Source organism: Dreissena polymorpha, chromosome 7 (genome assembly GCF_020536995.1).
Source record: "Dreissena polymorpha isolate Duluth1 chromosome 7, UMN_Dpol_1.0, whole genome shotgun sequence".
NCBI classification, from domain to species: domain Eukaryota; kingdom Metazoa; phylum Mollusca; class Bivalvia; order Myida; family Dreissenidae; genus Dreissena; species Dreissena polymorpha.
Window position 1 is genome coordinate 70,814,838 of NC_068361.1, and position 22,805 is coordinate 70,837,642.

General features: G+C 36.0%; 1 protein-coding gene and 1 long non-coding RNA gene across 2 annotated transcripts; one reads left to right on the forward strand and one right to left on the reverse strand.

Annotated features, from left to right (window-relative positions):
- Window positions 1-685: 685 nt before the first annotated feature.
- Window positions 686-5,436, reverse strand: LOC127837556 (uncharacterized). Its single transcript, XR_008029337.1, has 2 exons — window positions 5,300-5,436; window positions 686-792 (listed from the first exon to the last, which is right to left on the reverse strand). It is a non-coding gene; the product is annotated as an uncharacterized LOC127837556 (long non-coding RNA).
- LOC127837555 (uncharacterized) lies at window positions 2,414-17,336 on the forward strand. The gene is made up of 8 exons (XM_052364747.1): window positions 2,414-3,671; window positions 5,129-5,414; window positions 6,842-6,955; window positions 9,742-9,823; window positions 10,230-10,271; window positions 11,660-11,791; window positions 12,643-12,717; window positions 14,443-17,336. The coding sequence occupies exons 1-8, from the start codon at window positions 2,812-2,814 to the stop codon at window positions 14,658-14,660; spliced, it is 1,809 nt and encodes a 602-aa protein (XP_052220707.1). The 5' UTR covers window positions 2,414-2,811; the 3' UTR covers window positions 14,661-17,336.
- Window positions 17,337-22,805: the final 5,469 nt, after the last annotated feature.

Below are 22,805 nucleotides of genomic sequence, written 5' to 3' on the forward strand. Positions count from 1 at the left end.
TGCCCCTTATTGATTTTAAGGTCACGGTGACCGAAAATAAAATAATTTCCGGATGATGACTCAAGAACGCTAAGGCCTAGATCATGAAACTTCATAGGTAGATTGATCATGACTCGCAGATGACCCCTATTAATTTTCAGGTCACTATGTCAAAGGTCAAGGTCACGGTGACCCAAAATAGTAAACTGGTTTTCCGGAGATAACTCAAGAAACACTTATTCCTAGGATCATGAAACTTGATAGGAAGATTGATCATGACTGGCAGATGACCCTATTGATTTTCAGGTCACTAGGTCAAAGGGTCAAGGTCACAGTGACAAAAAACATATTCACACAATGGCCGTCACTAATACGGAGAGCCCATATGGGGGGCATGCAGGTTTTACAAACAGCCCTTGTTCTATTAGTTAGCATACATATTTTGTCTATGGGTAATTTATTACTGGCTAAACAGGAGAAGCAAGCTAGTGACTTTCATCTAAAATTGTCCAAATAATCTTGTCTAGAAGCTATAGGGGATTCCCACAATAATTAATTTGGGTTGACAGTCATTGAAAGTGAGATTTAAATCAACAAGCAAGTTGGGCTAGAACTATGGGAATTTGAACAAGCCCGAGTCAGATATTACTGGCCCAAACATTTTTGTTATTAATGCAGATAAACATACAGTCACATAAAACATCCATAGAAGCATTCATTTATTCAATCTTTAGAATACAATACAAATCTCTTATTTATTTCATCCTCATCCAAGTAAGCTTCCTCGTCATCTGAGCCAGCCTCTTTCGGATCCTGTAATAAGAAGAAATTAATTTCACACACGGATTTCAATCAAATCACAATTATGAATATACACATAAAGTTTAGGTAAAAAATTAGTAGAAAGTTATCCCATATATCCATGTGAAAGAGAGAGCAAACCTGAACCACCCGGAAATATATAAGCAATTAAGTGCCAGGTTATTCTACAAAAAGCTAGTTGACAAATGTGTCAATCACAGTGACCTCAGATTTGCATTCCTCAATGACGTACTTGAATGACAACTGTTCGGCCATTACTCTCTGTGTCCCAAATGCAACGCATAACATAATTTTACATAATAGTAATCCGGGAATCACAAAACCATGCGCTTTATGCGCAGTAATACAATTATCGGCTGATTGCCCAGCACATGTGCGCAGTGTGTTCAAACATAAGCGGCTGTTGATTTAAGCAGCTCAAAACTTTGTTTACAAATATTGAAAATGAAAGTGGAACTCGTTTTCTGTTTAATAAATTGTACAAGCACGTCGGGCTTGTAATATTGGATTTCCTACAAGCCCGAAAGAAAAAATACTAGTTTTTTGCTGTCAGACTAGTGCGAATTTCGACGACTGGTTTGATGATTGTTATTAGATAAACATGGTCATGTGAAACATGTGTAACATACAATGAAGTAATAAATGAAAAAAGAGGTTCCCAAAATATATAGAAATGTTCAAAATAAATAAAATTTGGTATTTTATTCTATTTGCATACCTTGTTGATTCAAATTGTAAAAGAAAATATAATATCATTGTTTAAGAATGAAGCACTAAATTAGTTTGGTTTCATTTTTAAATGCAAATTACAACATCATGTCGGTATTCACGGTTCAGTGTAGAAAAACTACATGTAATATGGTACACAATAATGGATGGTTGATTTTTGCTGTTGGAAACAGTTTATCTCCATATCATGTAAATTATGTTAACTTGAAAAAGATCAGTAATTTAACATTTGCCTGATATATTTTTAGCTCGGCTGTTTTCGGAGAAAACCCGAGGTAATGCCATAGCCAGCTCGTCGTGTCCGTCGTTGTCCACTTAAACCTTTACATTTTGTTAAGGTTTTGAACATTGCATCTACAATAAAAGCGCTTCCACCTATAACATTGAAACTTCATATGTAGCTGCACCTTGACGAGTTTGACACACCACACCCATTTTTGGGTCACTAGGTCAAAGGTCAAGGTATATGTGACCTCTAAAAAGAAAAAAATTCTGGCAAGCTTTCGCAGCCGAGCGTGGCAACGTTTTGTGGTGCTCTTGTATTTCTATCTATCAGTTAAAAAAAAATTGAAAATGTCATAAATGTGCAATTTTCTTGTATTTGCGTTACGAACATTTTTTTTTTATAGGACTTGAAAACCATTCCCTTTTTGCCACCCAAAGCAGTATAAATGTACTTTAATGTTAAAAAGAATTAGGAAGCCTTGTGTCTGTATAAAAAATAAAGTGACATGTACTCTCATATCAGTTATGTAGTAGATTGTTACATATTTTAGTCTCCTAAACACATTAGGCATGAAGTATTGAGATGGTCAGATTATCAGGGTTTAGCACAGTCAGTTAAGGTCAATAGTTACTGTAAAGATCTGATAAATGTGTTTTGTTTTTGTAGGTGTTTATCTGCAGTCAAAAAAATTACCACGGGATGGCTGTCAAAAGAGATATGACAAAATTAACTTCTGTGTTTACTGCAAGAAGGCGGTTAAATCCAAAATATCTAGACATCTCTTAACCCACAAGGAACGTCAAAAGGTTCTTCAAATCCGACTTCTGCCAAAGAAATCAAAGCAGAGGGAAAATCTTTTCACAGAACTTGTGAATGAAGGTAACTTCAAACACAATATAGATGTTATTAGTACAGGTGAAGGTGTCCTCATTACAGCACGAAGAGAAAACATCGATCAGGAAAAACATCATTCACACCAAGATTATGTTCCTTGTGTATACTGTAAAGGATTTTACTTGAAAAAACTATTATGGCATCATCTCCATTCGTGTAAAATGCGGCCAAATGATACTAAAGGTGATAATATGACGGACACAAAAAATGCTGTACGGAAGGCCAAAAGCCTACTTTACGGTTGTTTGCATACTGAAAATGAAAAGGCTGTTGCAGAAATGCTACGCACAATGCATGATGATGATATAAAGGAAGTTGTTAAAAAAGATACTATTATTAAGTTGTTCAGTTCAATGCAGGTGTGTGCATTGGGAGGGAAACACATACAGAAGAAAAATGATATGCATAGGATTAGCCAAAATGCTAGGACCTTGGCTCGTCTAGTGATAAAAGCAAGTGAGCATCTGCCAATGGTCAGCTTGAACAAGCTTCTTTGTAAAGATAACTTTGACCTGGTTGTTAATAGCACCTTGAGTCTGTCGCATAACAGTGTCACCGTTGCTAACAAAATGGGTCATCTGCTTGGTCATTGTATAATGATTAAAAATGGCTATTCTGTAAGACGCAATTCAAATGAAATGGCAGAGGAAACAAGACTGTTCAAAGTGTTGTTTGATGCAGAATGGAAATATCGAGTAAATGCTCCAATGACAAGACAGAAAACTGTTCGTGATATGAACAAATTAACGTGCATACCAGAAACCGATGATCTTGTCAAGTTCAGGGATTATATAAAACAGATCATAGAGAATGAAGTCAGAGTTCTTCGTGCTTGTCCTAATCCTGGAAGTTGGACTAGACTGGCAAAGGCGACTATGTGCAGACTGTACATTTTCAACAAAAGAAGAATTGCAGAAGTTGAAGACATGCTCCTGGAAGCATACCAGAACAGACCAGAGTGGACGGGGACTGAAGAGTTTCGTGCCTCATTGTCTGACACTGAGAGAGAGTTTGCAAAAAGGCAAGTTTTGTCTTCATTGTAATAAGCATCCTAGGAACTTAAATATGTATCTAGATATTTAGTTTTGCATAAATTGTGTTTTTGACCTTAAATATGCAGAGGCGTCGAAGTTCAGGATTACGCCTGAAATCAGGATTTTGGCCCTTAAGGACCAATTTTGATATTGATATAAATCAGAGGATTTTTTACTGGAATTTTAAGATAATTGTCACAAAATGTCATCTTAAACACAAATTATTTTACTTTAACATATTGTTTACAAAGTTATATACAATTGTAAACAAAGTTTACATGAATTATTAACCCTCTTTTGCTCTGGCCCCAAAACGAAATGCCTATTTTCAGGATTTTAGATTTTAGCCAATTGACACCCCTGATATGTTGTTTTTGTTTTTGTTTGCATTTGAAACACAGATTTCTTGTTGTTTTTAGCTCACCTGAGCACAACGTGCTCATGGTGAGCTATTGTGAACGCCTTTTGTCCGTCGTGCGTCGTCAACATTTACCTTGTTAGCACTCTAGAGGCCACATTTATTGTCCAATCATCACGAAACTTACTCAGAACATGTGTCCCAATAATATCTCGGACGAGTTCGAAAATGGTTCCGGTTGATTGAAAAACATGGCCGCCAGGGGGCGTGGCAGTTTGCTATAGTAAAACCTTGTTAACACTCTAGAAGTCACATTTATTGTCCAATCTTCATGAAACTTTGTCAGAACATGTGTCCCAATAATATCTTGGACGAGTTCGAAAATGTTTCCGGTTGGTTAAAAAACATGGCCGCCAGGGGGCGTGGCAGTTTTCCTTATATGGCTATAGTAAAACCTTGTTAAAACTCTAGAAGTCAAATTTTTAGTCCAATCTTCATGAAACTTTGTAAGAACATGTGTGCCAATAATATCTTGGACGAGTGAGAAAATGGTTCCGGTTGGTTGAAAAACATGGCCGCCAGGGGGCGTGGCAGTTTTCCTTATATGGCTATAGTAAAACCTTGTTAACACTTTAGAAGTCACATTTTTAGTCCAATCTTCATGAAACTTGGTCAAAACATGTGTCCCAATAATATCTTGGACGAGTTCGAAAATGGTTCCAGTTGAATGAAAAACATGGCCACTGATCTGAACATTTGTTCTAACAATAGCTTGAGTGAGTTTGAAAATGGTTATGGTTTGTTGAAAAACATGGCCGCCAGGGGGGGGGGGGGCAGTTGTCCTTATATGGCTTTAGTGAAAACTTGTTGACACTATATTAGCCACATTTATTGGCCAATCTTCATGAAACTTGGTCAGAACATTTGTCACAATGAAATTTTGCCAGAGATTGAAGCTGGGTCATATGAGCTCAAAAACTAGGTCACAAGGTTAAATATAGAAAAACATGTTAAAAGTCACTTTTTTGTATCTGTTTGGGAAGTCACTTTGTGCCTAATGTTTTTTTATTTATGAAATATTTTCAGAATGGACATGCTTGAAGTGCGTGGAAAATCAAAGAAGAATGTGACAGCATGTATATTATTAACTCCAGATGTAAAATCAGCTATAAATGTCCTGGTGGAGACAAGAAGTAGTTCATTGGTATCAGTTCCAAGAGACAATCCCTATCTTTTCTCCAGATTAAATGCTCTTACTCCATTATCTGGCAGTCGAGCTATGCATGAATTGGTTCGAGAATGCCCGGGACTGCAGAGGCCTGAAAGGATAACAACAACCTTATTGAGAAAATACATTGCTACAGTGTCACAGGTAATTATACCCTAAAACCTTAGGTTATGCAGCATATTTGAAGCACTTTGAACTGAACAAATTATAGTTTTAAACCTTAACTAGGACAGTTAGAAACAGGTAAAAATGGGTAGACAGACTGATAGTGAAAACCACTTAAAAATCCTCACTGGTTCATAGGAGCCTGAGGTATATAGTAATAAAATGTATAATCGTGTCTGAAACCACAAGGTCCAGAGAATGGTATTTGGTTTGTAATTACTGAGTTGTCCACTACCAAGATTGTTCAAATTATGCCCCTGGAGTCAAAGTTTGCCTGCCTCTTTGGTCACAAGTAAAGCATAGAGTTAAATGGTTATACCTTCTTATGAAACCTACGCCTTAAATACAACACAGCCCAGCAGCTAAATATTTGACATTCTTCAAAAGTTCCAAGGTTACTTTGTCATGGTGATTTGCCAATCATTGGTTCAGCATTTCTTACTTGCTGTCAATATACCTTGAGCGACCATTGCAGTCCTTTTGTTTACTTTAGTCTTTGATACATAGATTTGTTATTTTATATTAAACTTTGCTGTTAAATCAAGAAATTGTTATGTTGTTTTATATGTATGTATTTGCTTTGGTTCGAATATGGCCATATTAAATGTATGCAAATGTGTTATCCTTGTCAAATAAAAAATCATTTCTTGAAACATTCAAGGTTCAATATTGAACTTTCTATTTATAATTCAGTACTTATTTTTTATTTTACAAACTGGTACAATCGTTCACAATTACTTCTAAAGTCTAGTTGTGCAAATATTGGATTGTTTAAGCCATTTAAGAATTATGGTCTTTGTTTCATATCCCTGTACAGATGAGATATTGTGACCTGAAGGTTTCTTTATTATGGCACAATATTTATTTAGACTTTCAGCAATTATACTACATTCTCTTCCAGTTTAATGGCATACATACATACATGTATACTTCGGCTTTTATACAGGAATAAGTAATTATGTTGAATTTGCTTGCCATCAATTTGTGAATAAATTATAATAAAAACTTTTATGGAGACCTTTGATTTTGGCAGCTTTTGTATGACAGAAAATGGTTATCTGTGAGAACCCAATAATTGATTTTAAATTGTTAGACCCAATTGTTATATTTAACATAAATTTTGGCATATATACAGGAAGTAGCTATTTGCAAAATGGCGGATCATGTAAATACCAAACCACGTGTTGGCTTTTTCAGAATTAAACATTACAAAATTTTTGACTCTGTAAATGCATGGTGTGATTACAAGAATTTGGAGCACCATAATGACTACAACTATACAGATAAAAGCTTTCTTGTGTACATCTTTTCTGTAGAAGATGCAAAAAAAATTTGTTAAATTGGCAGCAAACTGGAATGATGACTGCATATTTGTGAATATAATCAAGAATTAACATGCTTTATAGATTCTTGACATGACTCATGGTGAACTAAAATTGCTTGCAAAGCATCTGGGACATGATGTGAAGACACACAAGGAATATTATCAGTTGTCTTCCAGTACCATGGAACTCTCAAAGGTATATATTTCATTAATAAAAATCTTTAAATTTTCCATACACATATATTTGAAAAACTAAATGCTATATTGTAACTAAGAGGGCTAAAAGAAAGAATAATTTAACAGGCAGCCATAGTAAGACCATATCTGATGTTGACTTTGACTAGTATGCTTTGCATTAATGGCCTTTTATGCCCCCTGGATCGAATGAACGGGGGTATATTGTTTTTGGCTTGTCTTTCTTTGTATGTGTGTGCGTGTCACGGTGTGTGTGTGTCCAAAACTTTTACCAAAACTTAAACGTTTGATCATAACTTTTGAAATATTGAAAACAGCAACTTGATATTTGGATTACATGAGTATCTCATAGTGCTGCAACAATACGCCAAAAACCGTATTGCAATATATTGTCAGTTCAAAAAAACGTATTGCAATATATTGCTTACTTGTACCAAAATTATAACTTGCCAATTACCTGATAATCCCGTATATTCCAGTTTTAAAGCAAATTCTGGTATATATTTTCTATAAATGTGCTCAAGAATAACAAGAAACACAAACATTCGCAAATTTTCTTAATTATCAAATACATTTTGGCTTTCGTTACTATTTAAAGATGTGATGAAATAACGTCCAACCGCAGTGATTTTTTTTTGCTCAAATTTACAGCCGAATTTCGGCTGCTTCCCAATCGCAAAAATACATGTTTTTTTCCCAAAATTCTGACCAAAATTTCCCAAAAAAAGCCCAACTTCCAAAAAAAAAAAAAAAAAAAAAAAAAATTTTTTTTTTTTTTTTTTTTTTGAATGAAGTCTCATATAACTTAATTATGATTTCTTAAATCTAGTTCTCAACTTTATTTTTTAAACATCTTACAAAATATATAACTTGAATTTAGTCATTTTTGTCCATAAATCATTCCCAAAATTGCCACTTTTATTGATTAAAAAAAACCAAATTGACCAGACTCCTTTTCTAGAAAACAGTAGGGGGCCTTGTGTTTCTTACAAACACATCTCTTGTTGTGAGTGTGTTTTGTGCTACAACCAATGTCCATGCCAAGGTGGAAACTCTCCAGTTCATGTTATTGTTGTTTTGTCTATTTAGCCCTCATTGTCATACTGTTTAGTGTTGTCTGCTAATTTGTTGCCATTGTTGACTATTTTATATTATTGTGGCTTTTCTTCATTTATTCAATGGGAATTTTGGTCACTGACCAGCTTTTCATTAATTAAGTTCTTTTACCGAAATGGTATCAATAAATGCAATATCTAAAGGCAGTACATCACACAAGCTAGCATTAATATAAAGCGTAATTATACCCACTTACCATTGGTAATGGGGGCTATATAGGAGTCACTTTGTCGGTCTGTCCCGAAATTTCATCCGATCTTCACCAAACTTGGTCACAAGTTGTATCTAGATGATGTCTAGGTCAAGTTTGAATACGGGTCATGCCTGGTAAAAAACTAGGTCACAGGGTCACTTAGTGCTTTTAAACACAAAGTTTGTCTGGACCATAACTATTTCATTTATTGTTAGATTTTTAATTGACTTGGTTTTGATTTGTTCACCATCATGGGACCGTGTGTCGCGCGAAAGAATTGCGTCGATATCTCCAAGAACTTAGGTCAAGGTCACTTTTGGAGTTCAAGGGTAAAATGCTTGTCCGGGCCATAACTTTTGTCATTCATTGTGAGATTTTAAAATCATTTGGAACATTTGTTAACCATCATTGGAGGATGTGTCGCGCAAAGAATTTCATCTTGTCCGGGCAATAACTGTGTTGTTCTTTTGAGATTTTAAAATCAGTTGGAACATTTCACCATCATTGGAAGGTGTGTTGTGCGAAAGAATTACGTCGATATCTCCAAGGTCAAGGTAACACTTATGAGTTCAAATGTCAAAAATGGCCATAAATGAGCTTTCTGGGCCATAACTACGTAGTTCATTGTGAGATTTAAAAATCATTGGCACATTTGTTCACCGTCATATGACTTGTGTGTCACGTGAAAGAGTTACGTCAATATCTCGAAGGTCAAGGTCACACTTTGTTCAAAGGTAAAAGAAGGCCATGAATGAGCTTGTCTGGGCCATAACTATGTTGTTCATTGTGAGATTTTAAAATCATGTGTTCACCGTTATGGATGGTGTGTCGCAGGAATGGGCCATAACTACGTAGTTCATTGTGAAATTTAAAAATCATTGGCACATTTGTTCACCGTCATATGACTTGTGTGTCACGTGAAAGAGTTACGTCAATATCTCGAAGGTCAAGGTCACACTTTGTTCAAAGGTAAAAGAAGGCCATGAATGAGCTTGTCTGGGCCATAACTATGTTGTTCATTGTGAGATTTTAAAATCATGTGTTCACCGTTATGGATGGTGTGTCGCAGGAAAGAATTATGTCGATATCTCCAATGTCAAGGTCATGCTTTAAGTTCAAAGGTCAAAATGGCCATAAATGATAATGGCATAATAATTCTTAAAAATAGTCATTAATTAGATTCTCTTGTGTGGATGCGGCACGTGGGGGTATAGGTCACGTCTGCAACAAAGCTCTAGTTTCTTTAAGTGTTGTGGCAGATAATTGAGATTATATTATTTGTAAGTCTGTGTAATTTACAAATATGGTACTGTGCAGACTTTCACAAGCTGTCAACAAAATAGCATATGGCAACGTTTGTGTTCAACTATATTGATATTGAAATAAAAAGTGAGGTCAGGGAACTATGGATTGCTACTGTTGTTATGATGGAAGTATTGTTGACACTGGAATATTATGGTCTTCTTGAAATTTTATAGGTTGCCCTGATGTTGTATGCTGTTGAAAATGGTAAAGTCAATGAGTGGAAGGGAAGGCAGATGAAGGACATAGTAGTAGAAGGTTTGATTATAAGAATTTTATTAATATAATTCATTTTACTGAATTGGGATGGAGAATTTTTGATACTTTCTCTCCTATGGCTGTCAGTAAATTCGACTGAATGATCATTCTTCAGAACAAAACAGAGCGCTTGAGAACAGACAAACGATGTAAAACATTGTTTGAAAGGCGGGGCCCTTGTTTTGGCCACGTTAATTCAATAAGTCTAAAATTTACGTGGTAAAAATAGGCAAACCTATTTTATGTGCCTTGAAAATTGTTTATCCTCTCAAAGAAATGCTAATGCAACAAAATACTTTTTAACAACCTTGAAGTATTGAAAATATTTACTGTCATATCAAGAGTGACTTCTGGTTATTTTTTTCTATAACTAGTTATTTCTAAAATAAAAAATCATTTTTTACAGATTTACCTCTTCCAATTGAAGACGAAGATGGCCATCAAGAAGGTAAAATAGTTATTTATACCCATAATAGATCATTGGCCACTGTTCATTTGTATTATGAAAGTGGTCCATAACAGAGTCATTGTTATGGTAGCCCATTAAAAAAAAAAAGAAGTATAGGAATACCTTAAGATTTGGACACCTTATGAAATAGTTTATATGCTCAATTAGACATTTCTGTTTCTGAGTTATTTTAATGATTTAAAGGATAAATAACTTAACTTGCAAGTATGAAGATTTTCTGATTTAAATTGTAAGCAGGTCTTATAACATATTTTAGTGGGGGATATGTGTGTTGTTATTTTGTGTACATCTCATACCTTAAACCGAAAAGCATAAAAAAACACTTTTAGAAGTGCTTTTGGAAAACAAAACATTTCCTTTGTTATTTCTGTTATCATATAATAAAGGCTCACCTATTGATGATAAAGACATGACCCAAGTGTAGACTATATATTCTAGTACAATTTTCCATTGTCCAAGCAAATATATATTTATGCCACCCTTCGAAGAAGAGGGGGTATTTTGCTTTGCACATGTCGGTCTGTCGGTCGGTCCGTCCACCAGGTGGTTTCCGGATGATAACTCAAGAACGCTTGGGGCTAGGATCATGAAACTTCATAGGTACATTGATCATGACTTGCAGATGACCCCTATTGATTTTGAGGTCACTAGGTCAAAGGTCAAGGTCACAGTGACCCGAAATAGTAAAATGGTTTCTGGATGATAACTCAAGAACGCATACGCCTAGGATCATGAAACTTCATGGGTAGATTGATCATGACTCGCAGATGACCCCTACAGATTTTGAGGTCACTAGGTCAAAGGTCAAGGTCACGGTGACCAGAAATAGTAAAATGGTTTCCGGATGATAACTCAAGAACGCATACGGCTAGGATCATGAAACTTCATGGGTAGATTGATCATTACTCGCAGATGACCCCTATTGATTTTGAGGTCAAGGTCACGGTGACCCGAAATAGTTAAATGGTTTTCGGATGATAACTCAAGAACGCTTTTGCCTAGGATCATGACACTTCATTAGTACATTGATCGTGACTCGCAGATAACCCCTATTGATTTTCAGGTCACTAGGTCAAAGGTCAAGGTCACAGTGACAAAAAACGTATTCACACAATGGCTTCCACTACAACGGACAGCCCATATGGGGGGCATGCATGTTTTCTATAGATTTCAGCAAGACCCACCAATGGATAATAGACATACAAGACCCCACTGTTGACATTATATGTTTACAGGCATTGAGGCAACTGTTAAAGACACCCACAGTCTAGAATCTATACAGGAGTCAGAGCCTCTCATGATACAACAGGCCAGTGTTAACTGTGCTGATCATATGCAATCTACAGGTTTCACTTTGGTTCTTTCAGAGTCCATGTCAACTGCTGACAGTGAAGAGCCAGGCAGTCTGACCCATGATAGGAGGGAGCCAAGTGAAGAGCCAGCCAGTCTGACCCATGATAGGAGGGAGCCAAGTGAAGAGCCAGCCAGTCTGACCCATGGTATTTCTATTAATCATATAATAAAGGCCCACCTATTGATGATAAAGACATGACCCAACTGTAGACTATATATTCTAGTACAATTTTCTGTTGTCCAAGCCAATATATATTTATGCCCCCCTTCGAAGAAGAGGGGGGATATTGCTTTGCTCATGTCAATCGGTCCGTCTGTCCACCAGGTGGTCGTCAGACGATAACTCAAGAACGCTTGGGCCTAGGATCATGAAACTTCATAGGTACATTGATCATGACTTGCAGATGACCCCTTTTGATTTTGAGGTCAAAGGTCAAGGTGACCCGAAATTGTACAATGGTTTCTGGATTATAACTCAAGAACGCATACGCCTAGGATCATGAAACTTCATAGGTAGTTTGATCATGACTCGCAGATGACCCCTATTGATTTTGAGGTCACAAGGTCAAGGTCACGGTGACCCGAAATAGTAAAATGATTTTCGGATTATAACTCAAGAACGCTTTTGCCTAGGATCATGACACTTCATATGTACATTGATCGTGACTTGCAGATGACCCCTATTGATTTCAGGTCACTAGGTCAAAGGTCAAGGTCACAGTGACAAAAAACGTATTCACACAATGGCTGCCACTACAACGGACAGGCCATATGGGGGGCATGCATGTTTTCTATAGATTTTAGCAAGACCCACCAATGAATAATAGACATACAAGACCCCACTGTTGACATTATATGTTTACAGTCATTGAGGCAACTGTTGAAGACACCCACAGTCTAGAATCTGTACAGGAGTCAGAGCCTCTCGTGATACAACATGCCAGTGTTGACTGTGCTTATCATATGCAATCTACAGGTTTCACTTTGGTTCTTTCAGAGTCCATGTCAACTGCTGCCAGTGAAGGGCCAGCCAGTCTGACCCATGATGAAATGAGGCAGCCAAATCCTCAAGGTATGAACTAAATTTGAAGACGGGTTTCTCTGCATTTTCTATCATTATGTGACAGAGTCTTATGTCATGACTGTATTAAAGTAAATGAGTAGTCCAAGTCAAGTGTGATGCTCTAGACGACCTCCTCTGTGATCTACAGGGTTACAACAATGTGCTTGTAAAAGTCCTTGTAAAGTACAAAGTAGGCAGTTTGCTATGGAAGTTAATGTTTAGTACTTGTTCTTCCAAGAAATGATAGTTCTGCGAACTGTCAGTTCTTATATGTGTGAAAAATTGTTTTAAACTGGTGTTAAAACAGTTTCAGTTCATTTTACCTCCTAACATGTTCAGGTTTTGTGCATTTTTATCAGGAAAACCTTGCTCTACAATATTCAATCATTGTATCACTTGCGGTGTTCTGCCGTGAAATTTTACTGTTGGGGACCCTTTAGGATTACAAAAGTGGGGACAAAAAGAAAAAATATGGGGACACAGAAATATTTTTGTAGCAGAATTAAATGTGTGGAAACTAATAACCTTTAACTTGATTAAACTTGCTTAAACTTCTAACAGTCAGGTTGTAACATTGTTATTAAAACTGGAACATTCAAACAACTTTTTAACACTGTCAAACAGTTGTCAACATATTTACAAAACTTTGAACAGATTTATGGTCATTGGACTCCGCATGGCATGTCAAAGTACTTGTTCGATAATTAGAAATACCGATAGTAAAGGCGTTTTCTTTTTTGCTTTATGCACAATCTGCATGTCATTTTGTTGTTGTCAAACAGTGACCAAGGACATTTTTGAAGCCAATTTTCTTGTAATGTACGTTTAGGGGCAGACTTTTTCGTAATTGCTAAACAATGTAGGGACTTGGGAAGACTCTGTTGGGTTAACAACCCAACAGAGTCTTCCCATTTTCTAATTTTACTTGCCGGAGGAAAAAAAATAAATGGATTTTTTTTTCTCTGGCCTGTCACTTTAAGCCATTTTGATAGTTTCGGAAATTTCCTTGATATCTGATTGGTTGTTATAATCTCAACTTACCAATGAAATAGAGTGTTAATATTAAATAAATTAACCATTGGCTGCGAAATGAGTTATGTACAATGAAATAGTTTGTTCTGGTTACACATTCACTCGATTACTTTACCGACTTACAAATTGAATCGATTAGTTTTTATTTCTAATTCATGTGCGCCCGCGGACCCATATACAGAAAACGGGTGGGGACAAATATTTGTTTTTTGCGACAATAACACAAGGGCGCATCCACGGCAGAACACTGACTTGTTATGTTGATACTTTGTGTGCAAGGATCAATTCAGTAGAAAAGTCAACAAAATAAACGGCTTACAGTCACTGACCAAATGAGTTTGCTGCTTAGAGTGTATATTTTTCCCAAAAATATTTGAAAATTTCCCCTCTTGGAAGTGTAGTTCAATTTTAATCAATACCTCGTTTAAATAATTCACAGAAAAGCCAAAAAATGTTGATCTTTGAACATAAACATAACATGTTGATGACAAAAAAAGTTGGAATAATGTTTTTCGCTCTGTGTATGGTGAATTATGGTGTTACAACTTGATTTTGTATGTTACTTGCTTAGAATTGAAATTTCCCCTTTTATGCGTGAATTATCCCCCTCTCAGGGGACCCGACCCCTTTCCCCCAAAACTGAAAAAAACACTGACATGATACTCATTGCTATTTTATTTTTTATATCTATTCTTGTTTTAGGGACAGGGACAAGAAAAGGAATGAAACGAAAGTGGGCCAGCGAAGAGAACATATGTTTCATGAACTTTTTTAGAGATGAATTAAGAGAAAAAATAATGCCATCTGGCTCAAAAATAATGGGGTCCCTAAAAATACTTACCGGAAGAACAGTGGCCCAGATAAGGGCAAGGGTCCATAACATTATTATGAAAAAACAAAAATGGAAAAAGAATTGTTGAACTGTGGAATATGTTTATGCCCCTGGTAGGGTGGCATATAGCAGTTGAACTGTCCGTCAGTCAGTCAGTCTGTCCATCTGGCCGAAAACTTATATGGCCATAACTTTTTCAATATTGAACATAGCAACTTGATATTTATACCCCTATTACAATTGGTAATGGGGGCTATATAGGAGTCACGTTTGTCGGTCTGTCCCGATATTTCATCCGATCTTCACCAAACTTGGTCAGTAGTTGTATGTAGATAATGTCTAGGTCAGTTTGAATATGGGTCATGCCAGGTCAAAAACTAGGTCATGGGGTCACTTAGTATGTTTTAAACTGTAAGTTTGTACGGACCATAGCTATGTCATTTATTGTTACATTTTTAAATGACTCGGTACATTTGTTCACCATCATGGAACGGTGTGTCTCGTTAAAAAAAATTACGTCAATATCTCAAAGGTCAAGGTCACACTTGGGAGTTCAAAGGTCAAATGCTTGTCCGGGCCATAGCTTTGTTTTTTATTGTGAGATTTTAAAATCATTTGGCACATTTGTTCACCATCATTGAACAGTGTGTCGGGCGAAAGAATTACGTCGATATTTCCAAGAACAAGGGCACAATTTGAGTTTAAAGGTAAAAAATGGCCATAATTGAGCTTGTCTGGGCAATAACTATGTTGTTTATTGTGCGATTTTAAAATCGTTGGCTCTTTTGTTCACCATCATTTGACGGTGTGTCGCGCGAAAGAATTATGTCGATATCTCCAAGGTCAAGTTCGTAGTTTTAGTTCAAAGGTCAAAAATGGCAATAAATTATCTTGTCTGGGCCATAAATATGTCATTCATTGTAAGATTTTAAAATGACTGTACATCAATTTTGTTCAAAGTCATTGGAAGGCTTGTCATGTGAAAGAATTCAAGAGTTCAAAGGTCAAAATGGCTATAAATGATAATGGCATAATGATTCTTAAAAAATCGCCATAAATTGTATTATCTTGTTTTGTGAAGACAGCATACAAAATAATCAATCAATCAATGCGGTATGTGGGGGTAACAGACAAAGCTCCAGTTGGCATGCATGTGCATCTTGTGAAGCTGCACATATTGAGTGGTGAAAAGTGAAGGTCAAGGTAATTCTTCAAGGTTAAATGTTAAATATATTGCTTTTGTCCGTCCGTCTGAAAACTTTAAAATTGTGCCATAACTTTTGAGCTCACCTGAGTGCAACATGCTCATGGTGAGCTTTTGTGATTGCCTTTTGTGCGTTGTATGTCGTCAACATTTTGCCTTGTGAACACTCTAGATTCCACATTTATTGTCTGATCTTCATGAAATTTTGCAGAACATTTGTCACATTGATACCTCGACTGAGTTCGAAACTGGGTCATGCTGGGTCAAAAATTAGGTCACTAGGTAAAAAAAACAACAAAAAAACTTGTGAACACTGTACAAGTCCAATCTTCATGTAACTTTGTCAAAATGTTTGTCTAAATGATATTTTGGTTGAGTTAAAAATTGGTTCCGGTCCGTTGAAAAACATGGCCGCCAGGGGCGGGGCAGTTTTCCTTATATGGCTATAGAGAAACCTTGTGAACACTTTAGAAGTCAAAATGTTTGCCTTATCATCATGAAACTTAATCAAAACATTGGTTTTATTTATATTTTGGACGAGTTCGAAAATGGTCCAGATCAGTGAAAAAACATGGCCGCCAAGGGGCGGGGGAGTTTTTCTTATATGTCTTTAGTTAAACATTGCTAACACTCTAGAGGCCACATTTATTGTCCATTCTTCATGAAATTTGGTCAGAAGTTTGGTCTCAATGATATCTTAGACGAGCTGAAAATGGTTACGTTTGCTTGAAAAACATGGCTGCCAAAGGGCGGGGCATTTTTCCTTATATGGCTATAGTAAAACGTTGTGAACACTCTAGAGGCCACATTTATTGTCCAATCTTCATGAAATTTGGTCAGAATATTTGTCTCATTAATATCTTGGATGGGTTTGAAAATTATTATGTTTGCTTGAAAAACATGGCTGCCATGGGGCGGGGCATTTTTCCTTATAAAAATGGCTATTGTAAAATCTTGTTAACACTCTTGAGGCCACATTTATTTTCCGATCTTCATGAAACTTGGTCAGAATATTCATCCCAAAAAATATCGTGGACAAGTTAAAAAATGATGCTGGTTGGTTGAAAAACATGTCCGCCAGGGGGTGGGGCATTTTACCTTATATGGCTATAGTAAAACTTTGTTAACACTCTAGAGGCCACATTTATTTTCTTATCTTCATGAAACTTGGTCAGAAGATTTGTCCTAATGATATCTTGGATTAGTTCAAAAATAGTTTTGTTTGCTTAAAAAACATGGCCACCAGGGGGCGGGGCATTTTTCCTAATATGGTTATGTATCATGCTTTACTAAAACATTGTTAACACTCTGTAGGCCACATTTATTTTCCGATTATTATGAAACTTGGTCAGATGATTTGTCCTAATGATATCTTGGATGAGTTCAAAAATGGTTCTAGTTGGTGGAAAAACATGGCCGCTAAGGGGGCGTGTCATTTTTCCTTATATGGCTAAAGTAAAACCCTGTTAAAACTCTAGAAGCCATATTTATTGTACGATCATCATGACACTTTGTCAGAAGATTTGTCCCAATGATATTTGGACAAGTTTGAAATTGGTTCCAGTTGCTAAGAAAAACATGGCCACCAGTGGGCGGGGCATTTTTCCTTATATGGACTTATAAATCTTCTTGAAACTTTGTCAGTATATTAGTTTAAATGATATCTTGGATGTGTATTTCAAGTTGACATTTAAAGCTTTAACTTTGTATGATTCTAAATATGTGTCAATGCTGTCAGTTGAATTTTGAAATGTGAAGTTTTACATTTTTTGTAGATTAAATAATTTGTAAAATGTTGCAGTTTCGTCAATCAGTTTTATAAGACATTGAGCTTTAAATATGATGCAGATTGTAAGATTCTTAATATCTTTCAATATTGTGGATAAGTTTGAGATATCAAGCTTTGAATTTTATGCAAAGTGTATGATTTTAAAATGTTTTAATGGTGTTGATCCGTGTAATGAAGATTGCATAATTTTTATGTTTTAATTCTGTCTATTGGTTTTCAAAATGAAAGACTTTGATTTTGTAAGTGCACTTTTATCTCCTGAAAGATTCTTTTCTAGTGTTTAGTTTATATTTTAAGGCTGTTTGCAAACTCGAAGTGAAAACAGTTCTATTACAATTTGGTAAGGACATGACATTGCATATCTGATTTTAAAATGTACTTTGCTGGCAACGTGTAATTTTCTGAAATGTCTTAGTAAGACTGTTGTTTGCAATCAAAAGGTCTGTGCTTCATATCCAGGGTAATGCATGTTTTTTGTCCAAATTTATGTCGATTCAGACATTGTTCTATGTAAATATGGGGTTTGCTTGAAGGTTCAGTCTATTTTTATGTCCCTCACTATAGTAGTGGGGGACATATTGTTTTTGTCCTGTCTGTTGGTTGGTTGGTTGGTTGATCTCTTTACGCCAACTTTAACATTTTGCAATAACTTTTGCAATATTGAAGATAGCAACTTGATATTTGGCATGCAAATGCATCTCATGAAGCTGCACATTTTGATTGGTGAAAGGTCAAGGTCATCCTTCAAGGTCAGAGGTCAAATATATGTGGCCAAAATCGCTCATTTTATGAATACTTTTGCAATATTGAAGATAGCAACTTGATATTTGGCAAGCATGTGTATCTCATTGAGCTGCACATTTTGAGTGGTGAAAGGTCACGGTCATCCTTCAAGGTCAGAGGTCAAATATATGTGGCCCAAATCGCTTATTTTATTAATACTTTTGCAATATTGAAGATAGCAACTTGAAATTTGGCATGCATGTGTATCTCATGGAGCTGCAAATTTTGAGTGTTGAAAGGTCAAAGTCATCCTTCAAGGTCAGAGGTTAAATATATGTGGCCCAAATCGCTTATTTTATGAATACTTTTGCACTATTAAAGATAGTAACTTGATATTTGGCATGCATATGTATCTCATAGAGCTGCACATTTTGAGTGGTGAAAGGTCAAGGTCATCCTTCAAGGTCAAATATATGGGTCAAAATTGCTCATGTTATGTTACTTCTGCAATATTGAAGCTAGCAATTTTATATTTGACATGCATGTGTATCTCATGGAGCTGCACATTTTGAGTGGTGAAGGGTCAAGGTCATCCTTCAAGGTCAAACGTTATATACGGGGACATGGGTTTCACAAACGCATCTTGTTGCGTATGTAATTAATTTTGCTTAATTTTTGTGATCCCCCGCCAACAGCGGAGGGATATTAATTTGGCGTTGTCCGTCTTTCCGTCTGTCCGTCCGGCACTTTTGTGTCCGGAACCATATCTTGGAAGTGCTTTGGCAGATTTCATTGAAACTTGGTATGAGTATATATATGGATAAGAGGATGATGCACGCCAAATGGCATTGTACATCCTTGAATAATAGCGGAGTTATGACCCTTTGTATTTGAAAAAATGCTTTTTTTGTGTGTCCAGAGCCGTAACTTGTATCCAGAAGTATAATGGCGGGGGATATCAATTCAACGAATTTGCTTGTTAAATCAGTTTTTATTTTCATGATAATCATTTAGTTCGTACTGCAACTTATGATGGATTGTTACTACTATCTCCAGTTATTTGTTTGTCATGGGTCCGTCACCATTTATCTCTTATTAGCTCATCTATTTTTTGAAAAAAAATTATGAGCTATTGTCATCACCTTGGCGTCGGCGTTGGTGTCCGGTTAAGTTTTGCGTTTAGGTCCACTTTTCTCAGAAAGTATCAATGCTATTGCATTCAAACTTGGTACACTTACTTACTATCATGAGGGGACTGGGCAGGCCAAGTTAGATAACTCTGGCGTGCATTTTGACAGAATTATGTGCCCTTTTTATACTTAGAAAATTGAAAATTTTGGTTAAGTTTTGTGTTTAGGTCCATTTTATTCCTTAAGTATCAAAGCTATTGCTTTCATACTTGCAACACTTACTAACTATCATAAGGGGACTGTGCAGGCAAAGTTATGTAACTCTGACTGGCATTTGGACGGAATTATGGGCCCTTTATACTTAGAAAATTGAAAATTTTGTTAAGTTTTGTGTTTTGGTCCACTTTACCCCTAAACTATCATAAATATTGCTTTCGTACTTCGAACACTCGCATACTATCATAATGGTACAGTAAAAGGACAAGTTGCATAACTCTTGTTGTCATTTTTACGGAATTATGGCCCTTTTTTGACTTAGTAACTTTGAATATATGGTTAAATTTTGTGTTTTGATCCACTTTACTTCTAAAGTATCAAGGCTATTGCTTTCAAACTTCAAATACTTTCATGCTATCATGAGGTTACTGTACCTGGCAAGTTGAATTTTACCTTGACCTTTGAATGACCTTGACTCTCAAGGTCAAATTATTAAATTTTGCAAAAAATGCCATAACTTCTTTATTTATGATTAGATTTGATTGATACTTTTACAAAACTACTCTTACCTGACATACCACAATAGACTCCACCCAAACCATTCCCCGTGCCCTGCCCCCCTCCCCCCCCCTTAATTTTTTTATTTTTTAAGATCATCTCACAAATGACCACCACACCCTCACACTATACCCCCGACCCCACCCCCCAATTTTTTTTTAAGCGGTTATTATTTTTATTATTTTATGTTTGAAATACCGTCCAACCATCGCACCCAAGAATCCCCCCCACAACCCCCCCCCCCCCCGGAATCCCCCTTATTGTTGTTTTTTTGTTTTTTTTTTAAGATCATCTCACAAATGACCACCATCCCCTCACACTATAACCCCCCCCCCCAATTTTTTTTGTGAAACTTAAAAAACAAAAATATTTATTTTTATTATTTTATGTTTGAAATACCGTCCAACCATCGCACCCAAGAATCCCCCACCCCTCCTCCCCGATTTTATTTTATTATTGCATTTTTTTTCCCCGCATTTTTGGAAGATAATGTAATAAATGTCCACACCACCACACTATACACCCCTCTTCACTCCACCCCTCCCTCTTTTGTGATTGAAAATGAAAGTCCCTTCACCTTTAAAAAGAAAATAGATGAGCAGGTCTGCACCCGCAAGGCGGTGCTCTTGTATAATACTTGAATTGAGCATTTCACAATCTGACAATCATGCATATCATTTATTAGTTTCATAATAAAACGTCTGACAAGGGTCAGATAATTTTAACATATATTGTTGTTATAATTTGTCATGTGTTGTATGAATAAATGACACTTCCATGATAGAGAAAATTTAAATATATTTTTAGAGACATTTGTAAAATGAAAATGAAATAACTATACATTTTACAGTGGCTAGTCGTACGGCTAGACAAGAGGCTAGCCGCACGGCCCCGTACGGGTAGACAATAGGTTTGCCGTACGGCTCTGTACGTATAGCCTTTCCTATGGATATTGTCTAAGTTAAAGACAACCATTTTCAGTGAACTGATATATTGCTTGTATGAAACCATATATTTATCCATTGTCTGAACGACAATTAAATTATTTGTGTGACTCCATTTCTGAGCAGTACCTTGGCCGTCATTGAATTTCATAATATCGATGCCGCAACTAATTAAAACAGTTTTCACTCCTTACATAGGAAAGTCGTCTTATCAAAGAATCAAATTAGAAACCGATTTAAATTGTGTGTAAGTCAATTTCTAGAACGTAACTTTGACGGCTGTCGTCATTAAATTTCAAAATATCGATGCCGCAACTCTTTAATACAGGTTTTTCACGCCTTAGGAACGTCGACTAATTAATGAATCAAATAAGCAACCGTATGACATGAAAGGAAGCCGTGAAAGATGAAGAATTTTTAAAGCGAGATTATACGATTTTTTCAAATATTTATTAATTTACATAAAATGTGTATTAAAAAAAACAACTTATTAAACATATATTTGAACATAAACTTAAATAAAAGTTAAGAAGAACATGTGTCGATATATGCAAAATAAGCCAGATATTAAATTCTGAAATCGAAAATGTATGTACAGTCGAATTCGCCAGCATGTAAATCGTGCATGTACGATGTGAATCTAAATTTAGTTTAACGGTTCATTTTTAGTGTGAGCGTCAGCTAACGCTAATGTTTTTGCAAATCGGTATGTGCGTAGAAGCCTTAAATGGGCCTTTTCACAGATTTTGACATGTTTTTAAGTTTGTCATTAAATGCTTTATATTGATGAATGTAAACATTGGATTTTTAACGCTCCAGAAAAAAATCAAAAATAAAATTTAAAAATGGAAAAAAAGAAGCCCGTACAAGGGCTCGAACCAGTGACCCCCGGAATCCTGGAGTAAAAAACGCTTTAGCCTAATGAGCTATCCTGCCAAGCATACATGAGAGGTGTATTCTATACCTGATATAAGCAATCTTCGTAGTTTCACAAATTTAAACGATAACAACAGAACTCTCCAAATTATTCAATCGTTTCGCGTTGCAACGCTCTATAATTTTTAGGTTTTTAAATCGTGAAAAGATGCATATAATGGCTATATTAGACCATGGTGAATGTTCAGTAATACTGATTCCTCACAAATATCATAACTAAAACGAAAATTTGCGAATCTGAAACAACTATTTTCAATTTTGTCAATTTACCAAACCGTGAAAAGATCCCTTTAACTATGACATGGAAAGACAACCACTGTCCGTTGCAGCAGACTACACATTCTTCTAGCGTCTGCTAGGAAAGATAACCACCACATTTGCCTGTTTATAGTCCACCACTCACTGGTGCACTGCAGTTGGTGTATATGAGTAATAGAGTTTAACAGCTTGTAAGACGATATTGGCCAGTCTAGTGTTTATCATTGAAAATCTGCACATACTGGCTGCTTTCAGAGAAAACAGGGCTTAATGCATGTCAAATAAGATAAGCCTGTGCATACTGATTAGCTTGTGCAATGCAAACACGCTAAACAAGGACGACATGTCGTATTTTATAATGTTTAAAGGGTCTCTTGTACTGGGATGACAATTTATGCATAAGCATTTAGCCCTGTTTTCCCAAAACGAAGCTAAAAATTTATTTTTTATTAATGATTTAAAAAAACCCATCTGA